Below are 14928 nucleotides of genomic sequence, written 5' to 3' on the forward strand. Positions count from 1 at the left end.
ATGTAAAAAGTAAACATGGTCAAAAGCTGAGGTGAGAAATGCACCTGTTGACTACAGCTTCTGAAAAGATAATTTACACATTATTAAATTTGATCCTATTTGGGAAATACCAGGCAATAGATATCTGAAACTATTTTAGCAAAAAAAAAAACTTAAAATAGATGCATGCAAACGTGCTTTATATGTCCATGCATGCGTTACAATGGCATAAGAGATCTGTGGCACTTCACACATGTATCCTGGGGAGCATCAAAAATTCCGTTTTTTTTTTTCTTTTGGCAGAAACTGTCAAGCTCTAAAAGTATTAAAAGGTTCGTTTTACAGAAAAACAAAAACGGATTATTTGTGTTGGTATGGTGGAAATGAGACAGATCAACAATGAACTCAATATCTTTACTATAATGAATCTATTTCCTTTCTGAATACCAATGTGGTGCATTTACTTGCGACCCTTCCCTTTTAAAGGTAATTTTTTCTGAAGACATCGCTGTGGCCAAACCACCTAAACTGAATCAGTGGTGGCTTCATATAATAGCATGAGATAAAGACAAGAGCAACACTGAAACGAGCTGGAGGATTACTGCTGAGAATTAATCAGAGGAATAATGTAATTGAGTAATGCGCAATAACTGTAGAATAATAACAATAATAAGCTGGATTTTATAGGGTTTTAGAAATACAGGAGACCCGTACCAACCACTGGGGGTAACAGTGCAGTATTTCCGTGAATGAGCAAATCTGTGAATACTGTGCAAGGTTTTACAGATACGATAAGGTCTATGCATAAAGTGGGAGTACGTTTCAGGCACAGTACAATCGTGATTAAAAACTACAGAAATAAACAAGTGATTACTTTATACATTTAAGCAATAATACAACACACTAGGGATTAACATGTATATGTTAGCATGTGACATCAATAAGGGAGTATGTCAGACAGGGAATCAGACAGGGAAAGCGAGGAGGTCTCACGTTTAATCGCGAGGGGGATTTTTAACAGCAGATCTTATGAATCTTTGGAACTGCTAAAACCTGGCAACCCGTTCTCACTATTTCTTACAGTCACACTGTATATAATCCTGAAGCACTTAAGGCCAAAACATGTAGACCATTCGCAAACACACACACACACACACACACACACACACACACCCAAATGAATCTGAGACTTCCAACATCTTTCTCTATTCTGAAGATAAATGTCATTTTATGTTGATGGCTCAGGTATCATGTTTTTTCGATATCGATGAACAAGGTAACATACGAGCCGACTAACTTTTTTTTTTCAACCAATCCCATCCTTCAGTTTTTTAGCTTAGCCTTTCCCCCACATTTTAGACTGATGAGTATAATGAAACCAACGTATCCAAAACAAGGAAGCACACTCTCCCTCTCCTAAAGCTGCGAATCCAACAACGGCTAAAAAAAATCTGTACAACGTTTTTAAATACTGTATTTACAGAAATAAACAATTTGTTCCCTTAATCACTTTCTCATATCCCCAAAGGGCTTTCCTCAGAGGCGATGTCCGGAAATCAACATAAAAAGCACATTAACAAGTGGCTTCTTTCCCCCTTTGCATGGTGGGAATAACACATAAAAAGGCAACAAGCATATTGCTATGGCTATGTTAAAGTTGTTTTGCAAAGTGCAGCTAGCAGCATTTTTCTACCTAGCCATTTGCATTTATATTTCACATTCTAGGGTTCATAGTTATTTTTTTCAGCACAATAACGCAGACCAGTGAGGTGGATTTTACAGGAAGTTTGTGGGATGAAAACAAGGGCCCATCGACCAAGCCTGTCCTCCAAAGCAACGTCAGTCCTTTAGATGACATCACAAAGATTTGTAGTGAATGGCTTGTAACATTCATTAGCCTATAACCATCCTGGATAAGTGTTGTCTAGGGCATGATTGTGTCATCTTTGAGTTTCACCTTATCAATTTAAAATTAAAATAAAAACTACAAATAAAATAACGCCAAGGTGGACAAAGTTAAGTTGACTTTCTTTCGTGACATTTAACCTATTACGATAACATGGAGTCAATGTCTAAAACTGCCCTTTACGCTCCAAAAAAATTAAAAATTGAATAAAATATTCATCATGGCCATTGAGCAACACGAAGCTCACTTAAAGGCAATGCACGGGAAATTCCATGATAAAGATATTCAGCATTTAACTGGGACGAGCCACAAAGATTTCTGGTCAGTTAAACAATTCTTCTGTCAAAGCACACCTATGTTGTATGAATGCACATAATGTATGTTGGAATTGCATACATTTTGCGTTTATAATGGGGGGGAAGGTATGAGTTCTAGGTTTGAAAGCCACCCTGCAGTGTTCTATCAATCACAACCTATCAGGTTGAACCTGTTAGGAGTTTACTGGAGAAACAGACTCCCTATCTTTCTTCCTTACATTTCGATAGTCATTTCCAAGCCTGATTCTAGAGAGCCCCATCCATACCACTCATCTTTAACAATACCAGAATCTGATACTGCATACGGGATAAGCTTCAAGGGAACCACAAATCTGAGTGTGGTTAAAGATGGTTTCCTAAAAGTTATGCAGAATCTTGCTAAACCTGCAGAAACCATCCTAATGAGAAGTGTAAAAACTTCTACGTCTTCATACGCTTGTCTACGAACGCTTGCTAGAGGAGGGGGCCATCAAGAAACCAGGGTTGAAGAGGACATTACAGTCTGGTGGGTGGGTGGGTTTGGGGGAGGGGGTGGTGGGGGGGTGCTGGAAGACCTTGGGCTGTAGGAGAGGAGTGGGGCCTGGCCTGGACTCACTACAAACCACAGCTAGCGCGCAACGCACTTTCCACATTGCTCTTTAAGGTTATAATGACGCTATCAGATTTTTTTGTTTTTTTTTTGTTTTAATCGATTCTTTTTTTTCTTTTTTTTTTTGTTGATGTTTTGCAGCAACAGCGCAGCGCAGCCGGCGTGCGGGGGCGGCTACGCCCGCCGGCCGGGTCAGTCGACTGCTAGATCTACTGGCCCAGGAAGTCGATGCCGGCCTTGACGCTGCGGGACGTGGCCACGTCGACGGCCATGGCGCGGATCTCGGTGTCCCCGAACTGCATGAGCGTCTGGATCTCGCGGCGGGGCGCGGGGCTCTCCGTGCCGCTCACGTCCAGCCGCAGCGTGCCGCACTTGCGCACGCCCGGGTCGCTGATGAAGCCCACCTGCTCGCGCTCCGAGCAGTAGACGTTGATGACGATCACCTGCTGCGCGGGCCGGGCGGGCGTGTAGCTGCGCTTCACCGTCTCGCCCAGCGCCACCGACTGGTCGGCCGCGATGAAGGTGTCGAAGACGTCGGTGCACCAGCGCGTGCCGTCCTTCACCAGCATCTTGTCGGGCGGGTGCCGGCCCTCCACGTAGCGGTTGAGCACGCCCACGCCGTAGGTGAGCGGCGAGCGGCGCACCTTGATGACGCCGGGGTCCAGGCCGAACAGCACCGCCCCCTTCAGGATGGTCAGCCCCACGTCGTGCGGGATGATGATGCGGCAGCGGCCCTGCAGCATGGTCTGGACGGCCTGCTGCAGGAGGGGCGACTCGGCGAACCCGCCCACCAGGAACAGGAACTTGATGTTCGACACCTCGGGCTTCTCAAACAGCTCGCCTGTGGGGGGGGGGGGGAAACGGGAGTTTGGGGGGGGGGGGGGGGGGGGGGGGGGGGTTAGCCGGATTGATCTCAAGGATATGAGAGCTGAGGAAAGAATAAACCGTTTACACCAAGTATGTAAGTGATGTAAGTGTATATCCCCTTATCTTCCTCCATGACACATAATGCATCCATTACCACTGCACTGCACCCACATAATGAGAACATCTGTGCAGGACACTGGTCAGAAGGTTGAGCATGAGTCACGTTATTTTTCATGCCATTTGAGAAGTCTGAAATCTGAAAGCTACTGTACCCGTAACAAATGATCTCTTCTTCTGCTGAATGAAAGTTTTCTGGTGTCAAGTAATGCTTTTATGAAGGATAATATAGTTATAATTACACGCATCTTATAACATCCATAGTGATCCTGTTGCTGTGCAAGTTAATTAAGTCTTACTGTTCAGCTTACAAAAGACAACAACAAAGATAATGGTTCTGCATTTTTCCACCCAAAGTTAACTGTTTGTTTTCAGACCCAGCTCCAAAGCCATCAGACAGCCAGATGGACCAAGCAGACTGTACTGAGGTAATGTGATCTGCTTTCTCACTTCCAAAAACACACCATGAATTATTAAGGCTTTCTCTCGATAAGAGCCTGAACCCCATCTACCATGCAGCGTGTGCAGCGGTTGTGGCCATAGAGGACCTTCTTCTCTGTGTGAGCTCACCACTAGCCTGCTACCGCTGCAGGGGCAGCCATGTTTTTTAGTACAATGCTGACGTAGTTCCATAAAGGTTTCATAAAGCTAAAAATTGGCGGGGCTACGCACTGATTTGGCCCAATCGTTGTGTTTAGCTGCGAAGAGCAAAGCCTTCTGAATGATCTAAATAAATTAAATGTAAACAAATAAATAAATAAATAAATAAATAAATAAATAAATAAAACACATGAAACGTGTTTGGCTAAGCTGATGTTATAATAGCATCATTTACACTCCAGGGGGCACCACTGAGCTGACAGCCTGATTAAACTAATTGGGGGCTTTAGTTTCCCAATATAATTGGAGATTTACCAACACTGTTCATTGTTTCAAGATGGTAAAAAAAAATTGTAAAAAAAATATAATTCTCTGGCTGGGCTTGCTGCTTTATTGTTCATTTATTTTCATCTGTCAGTCGAATTTATTTCCGCACGAATGACATGCACTCGGTGCAAATGACCTTCTCCTGTGGGCCGGTTATTCAGCTTCAATCTATCCGCAATTCAGAGTAAAGCACCCAATATTTCGGCTTGCAGGAAGTGTCTGCACTCAGATTTGCTGAATCATGACTAAGATCGATCAGTACACCCTGGATGCGCACACACACAGACAGACACGCACACACAAACCTACAGTACACACACGCAGGGACCTACACACAAACACAGAAGTACATGTGCACACACAGACCTACAAGCACACAGACCGACATGCGCATGCACACACACACACACTCGCTCGCTCACACAGACCCTCACACACACACACACACACAAACACACACACAGACCTACATAGACACAGATCTACACATGCTCACGCTCACACACACACACACACATACACTCGCTCACACAGACCCTCACACACACACACACACACACACACACACACAGACCTACATGCAGACACAGATCTACACATGCTCACACACACACACACACACACACACACACACAGACCTACATGCAGACACAGATCTACACATGCTCACACACACACACACCCACACACACACACACACACACACACACAGACCCTCACACACACACACCCACACACACACACACACACACAGACCCTCACACACACACACACACACACACACAGACCTACATACAGACACAGATCTACACATGCTCAAACACACACACACACACACACACACACACAGACCCTCACACACACACACCCACACACACACACACACACACAGACCCTCACACACACACACACACACACACACAGACCTACATACAGACACAGATCTACACATGCTCAAACACACACACACACACACACACACACACACACAGACCTACATAGACACAGATCTACACATGCTCACACACACACACACACACACACACACAGACCTACATGCAGACACAGATCTACACATGCTCACACACACACACACACACACACACACACACACACACTCGCTCACACAGACCCTCACACACACACACACACACACACACAGAAGACTCACCCAGGTGCTGGATGATGTGGTCGATGGTGGGCTTGAAGAGGGCGTTCATGGCGTCGGGGTTCATCCTCAGCATCCCCTGGGACGACCATTTCACAAAGTCCACACTGCAGGAGAGCCGTTATTTCGGTTAGTCCAAAAAAGCCTCACAGTTCAGCCTCAGTCATTACACAATAACCATGTTTTAAAAAAATCTTTTTTTTTAATATTCACAATAATAAAGAATAACACAATTCCACCCTTTTTGTGACAGAACGTAAACCAAAAATAATTCATTTAAAAATATTTACAACATAAAGAATCACACAGACAGCTGCAGGAAAGTAAGAGCGTGGTGAAGGAAAAGCTGAGCCCTGGTCTCCAGGTCCTATTCACAGAAAACCACTTCCTAAAGCGTTCTACAGTTTCATTTTTCACTATGGTCGGTTTTATAGATGCTGGGTCCATTACTGTCCAAGATGGTGGATAGAGGTTATTCTAGCTATCAATATAGGCCCGTGGGCTCAAAGAATTCTGGTATATATGCGGAATAAATACAGAGGTGCATGTCAGTCTCTGCCTAGCAGAAGTATCAGGGAAAAACTGCACATCCATACAGTGGAAATACCCTGTAATATTTTTTCTTTTACTGTTGTCCACATTGCTTTTGCCAGGACCACACAAATTAGCCACCAACCCAGAAAGGGTTGTGTAATTATTTCACAGATTCATATTCATTCCTGAAACAAAATTGGAATATAAAACCCACTTCAATACAGCTACCCATGTACATTACATATTCTATATAATACATATTTCCATACACAATCATAGAACCATGAATTATACATGTTCAAGCAAATACAATTCTCAAAACCGCAATACATTATAGCCGTATGCCAGTTTCCTCCTATTAAAGCCATTTTATGGGTTTAGCTTAGGAAGGCCTTATCAATTATCTATAGACCCCTCTTCACTGTGCTCTCTAAGGTGTCTGCGCTTCCAGTTAATGATGGAGATCCTTCTCGATAAGCCAGAGAGCGACCGGAGTCATCGGACCAAATATCTTGATTTACGAGTCGCGGGGCCCACAGGGGCCGATAAGGACTGTGATTCTCGGCACACCGGCTCATCCTGAAGAGCGTCCGCGGCCGGGCCCCGGGAAAATAAAATCCATACAGGAGCACGTCATCGCCATTACAGCTCCGGCTACACAACACACAACACGGCCCCTCCATCAGGCCCGTCTCACTGAGTAGGCTAACACTCCAGGCTACGGTGCAGTGAGAAATGAGCCATTCATTATTAATAACTGTATTAGGCATCATTAAAAATGCATTTACGATCATCGCTGGCCACCAACAAATGTTACTAGGGTGTAACTGAAGCGGGAACAAAAGCATATGTAGGGAAAAATGCTACAGAAGGTTACGATATGCGCTGTGGAGACGACTCCAACACTGGGACCGGACATTTTGTAAACTAGTACCACATTTTCAGTCGTATCAATCGAGAAATCCTGGGTTTCTAAATGTTTTCACACGTATAAATAACAGTCTACATTCTAAACGGCATAACATATACTAATTAATGTCAGACTAAAAGAGTATTTTCATAAAGTGTATTTTCAGGAAGTACAGTTTTCATAAGAATTTTTAAATTGCATCACAGTACACAGTACACAACTAGTAGTAATAGCCACTACTATATATAATCACCAGTATTATCTCAATACAGCATCTTTACTTCAGCAACAGTTTCACAAAAGCACTGAAAAGCCGTTCTGAGCTGTTCTGAAAAGCAAACGGATTGCAGGTTCCATTCCTGAGTTTGGCACAGCCATCGTGCCTCTGAGCATGGATGACTGCTCAGGTAAACAGCCAGCTATTTGGATGTTTTCAAACAAATGAATATGGATTTTTAAAGAGCACATATGTTGAGTTTATAATCAGTTTATACATCAGCTTCACTACGGTCAGTGACCAAAGACATTACAGTGTGTCCGTCTGAACAGTGGAATGCTGTTCACTGCACGCACACATCCGACTGTAAATGACATTGACAGAGCTAATCAATCTAATGATTTTGCCCCACGTATATATTTGGAAAGTCGCAATATCCATTAGCTGAAAATCCAACCGCAGGATGGCTATTATGGCAAATTATTGAAATGAAAAAAAAAAAAGCTAACCGCAAAGTCGGTCATAACACGGTGACTAAAGTAAGCATTGACTATTGTAAACAAAGAAACATCAATCTCCTGGAAAAAAACTTAGCAGTTAGAGGTTGTTTAGCGATCAATGCATGCACATAATCTTTTCATACAATATTTAGGGATATTTTGGTTGGATACATTCAAAAATGTCCTTATCTCCAGCCATTAGTAAGGTACTTGTCCCAAGTGTTGCGTCTGATAACTAGGAATGCACATGTGTGGCCCCCTAGTGGCACAAATCAAGAAGGCACACAAATATTTGATAACAATAAACATTGATGCTATTGAGGAGTTCAAATATGGAACATTCAATGATGATAATCTGTCATGGAGCACCGATACAAGGGCATCAGAATTTTTTTTTTTTTTTACTGTGAATTATGTCACTTGAAAGGTGACAAAACAATGTTACCTATGTTTTCCGACCTTCTGTCCAAAATAATCACAACAAAATAAAGAAACTGCGAGGCAAGATTTTAGGTGTCTCATTGGAGAACATCACATCCTTGTCCAAACAGTACTTGTTCTAATTGATAAATAGTTGATCATCGTTATTTACCATTTGTGTCATTCATCATTTGTGTTATTTACCATTTAGGCAACACAGACAATTAATACATTCTATGCGCTCAGACAAATGTTAAAAGCTGAATTATCAGATTTTTTATGATTATGCTCAGTCTCCTGAGCAAAAAAATTCCCTTTGGGGCAATGCAGGTTTTATTCATCGCTCGATGCGCTGCTTCATTAATAACCACAGACACATCCACAGGCAGGAAGTGAGCGCTAATATCCACAAGCAAGGTGCCTTTAATGATTCCAATCTTTTTAAGTGCAACCCAGTCAGCAGTGTCAGGAAGGTGAAGCCACACATATACACACAGACACACACACGTGCCCACGCGCGCGCACACAGACACACACACGTGCGCACACACATACACACACACACACGCGCGCGCATGCATGCGCACACACACACGAACACGCACACAACCACACGTGCACACAGACAGACATACACACACACACACACGCGCGCGCACACACGCATGCACACAGATGCAACACAGACACACAGATGCACACACATACACACACACACGCACACACACACACCCCACCCCACCCACCCCACAAACACACATACACACACACGCATACACACACACACACACACTCACGCACACACACACACTCACTTGCTCTTGCGCAGTGCGTGCTCCACGCTGTGGCCGCGGAACTTCTTGTAGTAGTCTATGAAGGAGAAGGGCAGGTTGATGTTGAGGGGGTTGGTCCGGTCCGGGGCGGCGGCTCGCTTTCGCGACTCGAAGGCGATCATCAGGTCCACCCAGGCCGCCGGACGCTTGATCTTGAACTGGTCGATGAAGTCCGGCCCGAATATCTTGCAGAGCAGCTTCTCGAACTCGTAGTCCACCCCGATCGAGCCGTAGGGCCCCCCTGAGACAGACAGAAAGGAATAGCTCTCAGACTGCCCCCCCCAGGAATGCTTCCTGCCTGCTTTTGGGAGACTGGCGTCTGTTTGGAGTCCGCTCCTCGCTTACAGGTACACCGGATTCTACATTTAAATTACCACCATTGAAACCAGCTACCAGTTCCACTATACAGATTTTCAGTGACGGCAAAGACCATATAAATAAGACACAAAGAATATAAGATAAAATGTCTAAGAATACATGACAACAGTATTTCAAAAATCCCAGCTAGCATACAGATAGTCTATTAATGTACACATACTGGAAGTGTCAGTGTGAAGCTACAGTTAGCACAATCTGTGTATCTCCCTTGCCTTGGTTTTACAAGCCAATGTGCTTCACACAGATCTACCTTTGCATACTTAGTAACATCTCATTTTCATCAACAACTAGCTATAACAACATCAACAACTAGCTAACTATAGCCCTACGCTGGCATGGGACACGTCCATTACCACAGTGATGGACTTCGGCTATTACAAGGGCCCGGCTTTCATTTTTGAAAATAATTTTGTTCCAGCCTACTAAATGAGACTTTTAAAAAATAGCCTAAGGGGCCTATTAGTGATTTTACAGTAATTATACAAAGTATGTCTTCCTTTCAGGGAACTGAGAAACAAGAAAAAGAAACTGAGAAAAAAACTGAAATTTATAAATTTAGCAAACAATTGCCTAAAAGGATAAACATACAACTCCGGATGTAAGTAGTTTAGCATAGTGAGGACCAAGGTTTCCACGGCTATATTGTAACACAGATTCACACACATTTGCACTGTATTACCACAGAAAGAGAAACTCTATTTTTAGAGTATCACTTTAAAAAAGGCATATTTTTCCTTTTGAGTACAGACTGGACACAGCATGTCAGCGGACGTCGGTTACACACGAACGGTTGTCACGGTTACCAACGGTCACTCTACCTGAGGCTTTGTACAGCTCCTTCAGGTGTCCCTCGGGGAGGCGGATCTGATGAACCGTGAGGTCCACCGTCCCTCCCCCGCAGTCCACCACCACGTACCGGTCACCTGGAGACAGGGACAGAAGTGACAGTTGGGGGAAGAGGCAGAGGTGAGACACTCCACAGCTTTGTCTGTGGCAGGACAGCACTTCGCACTCAAAAAAAAAAAAAAACCCTATTGACCAATTACAATCACAACACACAACCCTATGAGTGCCCTTCAAACCAAGTGGGTATTTGTGACCTAGATTATCCCCATTCAGCTACATAGTGTAAAAGAGGCTCAAGGTAAAAGCTAATTCCCTGGCAGAGCCCTAACAGGACTGGATTTTATGTCTTTCAAATCTCTGAATAATAAGTACAATAGAATTGCTTAAAAAGACTGCACCACATATTGGTCTGTCCTTGCAGAAAACAATAAGTGCCAAAAAATATAATTTCAGGACAGAACTCCTTAACAACAAACTATAATATGACAAAAACCGTTCTTCAAGCCTTGCATTAATGCTGTACAATCTTGTATACATAATACCAGAGTAATTGGCTCCCATTTGTTCACTTAAAACTTTTAACAAAACACAAACATTGGTGTATGAGCCACCCCCCCCCCCCATCCCCCACACATCCCAAAATGTTCAGCATTCATTCGAAGCACAGGGAAAATGAATTGGACTCAGACAGTGAATTGAACAGACAGGCATCCAGATGTTAGCTGCTTCAGTCAAGCAAGCAAAGGCAAAAAAATCTGGGGTTACCAGTCAAATGAACCAGTCATTGTTAATAAAAATTACTATTTCTACTTTTTTTTATTTTTATTTCCAATGTTTTTGGGAAGGAGGGTGGGTGGGTGGGTTATGGCAGCAGCATCAGAAACAGCAAGAGCAAATGCTCCAGGGGGTGGGGGGGGGGGGGGGGAAGTGAAAATAGAGTGAGAGAGAGAGACTCTACCTTCTTCCAGCTCCGACCAAAGCTCTCCTATGACATTTTCCACCAAAAAGGTGCGGCTCTGTCGGTTGCGCCGGACGAGCTCCTTGGCTGGTTGTTGACAGAGAAAGAACGGCGGAGTGTGAGAGGGCAAAAGCGCTCAGGGGGGGAAAAAAAGCTGAGCATCACACACGTCAGCAAAGCGACAGAATGACACTGTTTGAGCCGCGCGGAGGCTCGAAGTGCGGCAAAGCGCCTCTGCAGTGTGTGAGTGCTCGTCTAAGACTTGTGTGAGTGCTCGTCTAAGACTTGCGTGAGTGTTCGTCTTAAACTTGTGAGTGTTCGTGTTAAACTTGTGTGAGTGCTTGTCTTAAACTTGTGAGTGTTCGTGTTAAACTTGTGTGAGTGCTTGTCTTAAACTTGTGTAAGTGCTCGTCTTAAACTTGTGTGAGTGCTCTTTAAGGCTTGTGTGAGTGCTCGTGTTAAACTTGTGTGAGTACTTGTCTTAAACTTGTGTGAGTGCTTGTCTGAGACTTGTGTGAGTGATCGTGTTAAACTTGTGTGAGTGCTCATCTTAAACTTGTGTGAGTGCTTGTGTTAAACTTGTGTGAGTGCTTTTTAAGACTTGTGTGAGTGCTCATCTTAAACTTGTGTGAGTGCTTGTGTTAAACTTGTGTGAGTGCTTGTCTTAAACTTGTGTAAGTGCTCATCTTAAACTTGTGTGAGTGCTCGTGTTAAACTTGTGTGAGTGTTCGTCTTAAACTTGCGTAAATGTTGGAAAAATACTTTACATGTTAAGCACATTGACAGGGTGAGATGAGTACGAGTATCACCGCCTGCTGTAGATGGGGGGAGTCAGAATGTGTTACGTGTTTTTCATCCGTGAACTACGTGTTCCTTTACATTTCTGAATCCCTGAAACTTTAACCTGGTTCCCAGATTTCGCAGGCATTTGGACAAACTAATAATGCTAAACATTATACAAAATCAATAAAATTGTTCAGCAATGTTTGAAACGTTTAAGCAAAAACTACTCCCACGGCCCCTGATTTGGTCATTACAGTGATGCGTAAAACTATGCAGAAAAAAAATAAAATAAAATAAATAACAACAACAATAATGGGCCTGACGAGAGCCGAGCCACGACGTTGCAGGAACGTTGCAGGAACATTGCGAGAACGTTAGGATTCAGACAGACCTGACGGGTAACATAATGGGAGGAAATGGCAGCAGGTGCAGGGAGAGAGAGAGAGAGAGAGAGCAAGAGAAAGAGCGAGAGCAAGAGAGAGAGAGAGAGAGCCAGAGAAAGAGTGAGAGCAAGAGAGAGAGAGAGAGAGCCAGAGAAAGAGTGAGAGAGACAGTGAGAGAGATAGAGAGGGACAGAGAGAGTGAGAGAAAGAGAGAGGGACAGAGAGAGCGAGAGAGTGCTTTCCTCTTTCCTACAGACCTTCCAACAAGACAAAAAAGCTCAGCTGGAAAAACCTCACCACATCCTGACTGTCAATTTTAAACTTTCTGAAAGGCATTAAACTTGTGCACTATTGTTTTTTTTTTTCTTTCTTTTTTTTCTATTCCAGCCTGACCTTTCTCCTGCACCAGGCGGAAAAGCGAGCTTCGTCCACGGCTCAGCACGCTGTCTGAACAGCACGGCGCATTCAGGCCAAACACAGACTCGGACCCATTCCCTTTCAGCAAAGTGACACATTCAGCTGTCATTCCGTGGCATTTTTAGTGAAAAGGGAAAAAAAAAAAGCTTAAATGTCATTCCAACGTCAGGATGAAAAGTAGGAATTTATACGTCTGCCGCTCCTCAAGGTTGAAATACTGCATTCTGTGGGGCAATAAATGTATAATCTGAGAAAAGTGTTATTTAAAATGATTCCACTGAATCACTAGAATATTTCCCACATTTTTGACAATTTAAATATAGCTTGAAACATGTGTCATTTCATCTTTTTTGTTCATCTTTATCAAGAATGTGAACTATAAATTCAAGACTTAATTAAAGAATCACAGTTTCAAAAAAGGCTGTATGTTATTGTGAGACTATTTCAACTAAAGATCACTTAATCAAAAAACCTAAATATAGAAGACTCCAAGTGACATGTAGGAAGTATCTAATTTTAAGTAAACGCAGTTCATACTAGGTACGAGGTAGAATGTACACTACTACAATTTTTGTAGTAAAATATGTCACTTTTTGAAAGGTTTATTGTCACAGATTACCTGTACCTTTTCCCTCAATTTTTCTGGTTAAAATCATAAAACATCCTTGACAGAGCACCCTAACCAATGGATTAATTCTAATTTGAGGTTACCCATCTCCCAATTCAGAATGTCCACAGACATTCATTAAGCCCATTCCAATGCTGCGATGCCCTCTGTGAATTTGAGCGAGCACAGTCCGGCACATGCATCCTCTGAAACATACAAGTAATCACTGCTTCTTTTTATTGGGCAGGTCATCCGTTTAAAATGTGCAGTCATCGCACGGTCTTAGAGAGAAAGGGGGTCTGATTGGGTTTACATATTCTGTTCCAGTTCACATGCTCAGAAGAATACTCGCATGCAGGAATGCACGAACGTACACACGCACACACACAAGACACATGGGCAGGCATGCACGCACACATGCACGCACGCACGCATGCACGAACGTACACACACACACAAGACACATGGGCAGGCATGCACGCACGCATGCACACACGCACGCACGCACGCATTTACAGTCTTGATTTTGATTTTAGCGTTCGGAACTGGGCCTCTGCAGGGGAGTTATATGCAGTGCTATATTCAACCTTTACCAAATTGACCGGGCTTTGACTTTTGAGGAATTAAGCGCACAAAATGGCAGAATGGAGCTGAATGGGTCCATGTCGTCACACTGATCAAACAAGTGTTTTTAGGCACAGAGTGAAAGGGACGGAATGAAATACAGCAACTGCCGACCTTCACGGTTGAATAATATCTTCAAAAAGCAAAATGGAGCTGAATGTGACTTTGAATTTAAACAAGATGTATTTAATGAGCTTAAAAGTAAAAAAGAATCATAATCTCCCACTCAGGGGCGCACCAGAAGTCCTTGTGGGTGATCAGTTCTTCAGAGTTCGATTTCACAGATCATGAATTTGCACTGTATTCAAATGAAATGAAAACTACATTTTTTAACCTAACATTTAAAACATTTTTCAGAACACTGCCAAACGTATAATGTTAAGAAAGTAAAAGAAAAAACGCAAATATATTTACATTTGTAAACAAGGGAAAATAATGTTGTACTTAAACCTAAAACATAAATCATTGAAACACTGCAAGGAAAAGCAAGGTTCTTTTCTGGAAGGGTAAAATAAACCATCTATCACAATTTTGAACACACGAGCCAAATCTGAACATGGAAGCATTATTTTAAAAAGCATACAAGTGAACGCATACATGACTGCCATTCAGTCCCACATGAAAGCAGGTATGGGTAATGCTATGGGA

At 43.1% G+C, this 14928-nt stretch overlaps 1 protein-coding gene across 2 annotated transcripts in view; it reads right to left on the reverse strand.

The window, feature by feature from the left end:
- Positions 1-203: 203 nt before the first annotated feature.
- The window catches only part of hspa12a (heat shock protein 12A), a 52268-nt gene continuing 37543 nt past the window's right edge, over positions 204-14928 (reverse strand). Inside the window, exons 8-12 of one of the 2 annotated variants that reach the window (XM_035400908.1) lie at positions 11467-11553; positions 10481-10585; positions 9267-9525; positions 5874-5977; positions 204-3632 (exon numbers count right to left, since the gene is read on the reverse strand). In XM_035400908.1, the coding sequence (XP_035256799.1) occupies positions 3001-3632; positions 5874-5977; positions 9267-9525; positions 10481-10585; positions 11467-11553 (1187 nt within the window). In that variant the 3' untranslated portion in view covers positions 204-3000. The remainder of the gene's footprint in view (positions 3633-5873; positions 5978-9266; positions 9526-10480; positions 10586-11466; positions 11554-14928) is intronic. The other variant, XM_035400909.1, reaches the window with a different exon arrangement.

The sequence above is a fragment of the Anguilla anguilla genome, chromosome 18 (assembly GCF_013347855.1).
Source record: "Anguilla anguilla isolate fAngAng1 chromosome 18, fAngAng1.pri, whole genome shotgun sequence".
NCBI classification, from domain to species: Eukaryota; Metazoa; Chordata; class Actinopteri; order Anguilliformes; family Anguillidae; genus Anguilla; species Anguilla anguilla.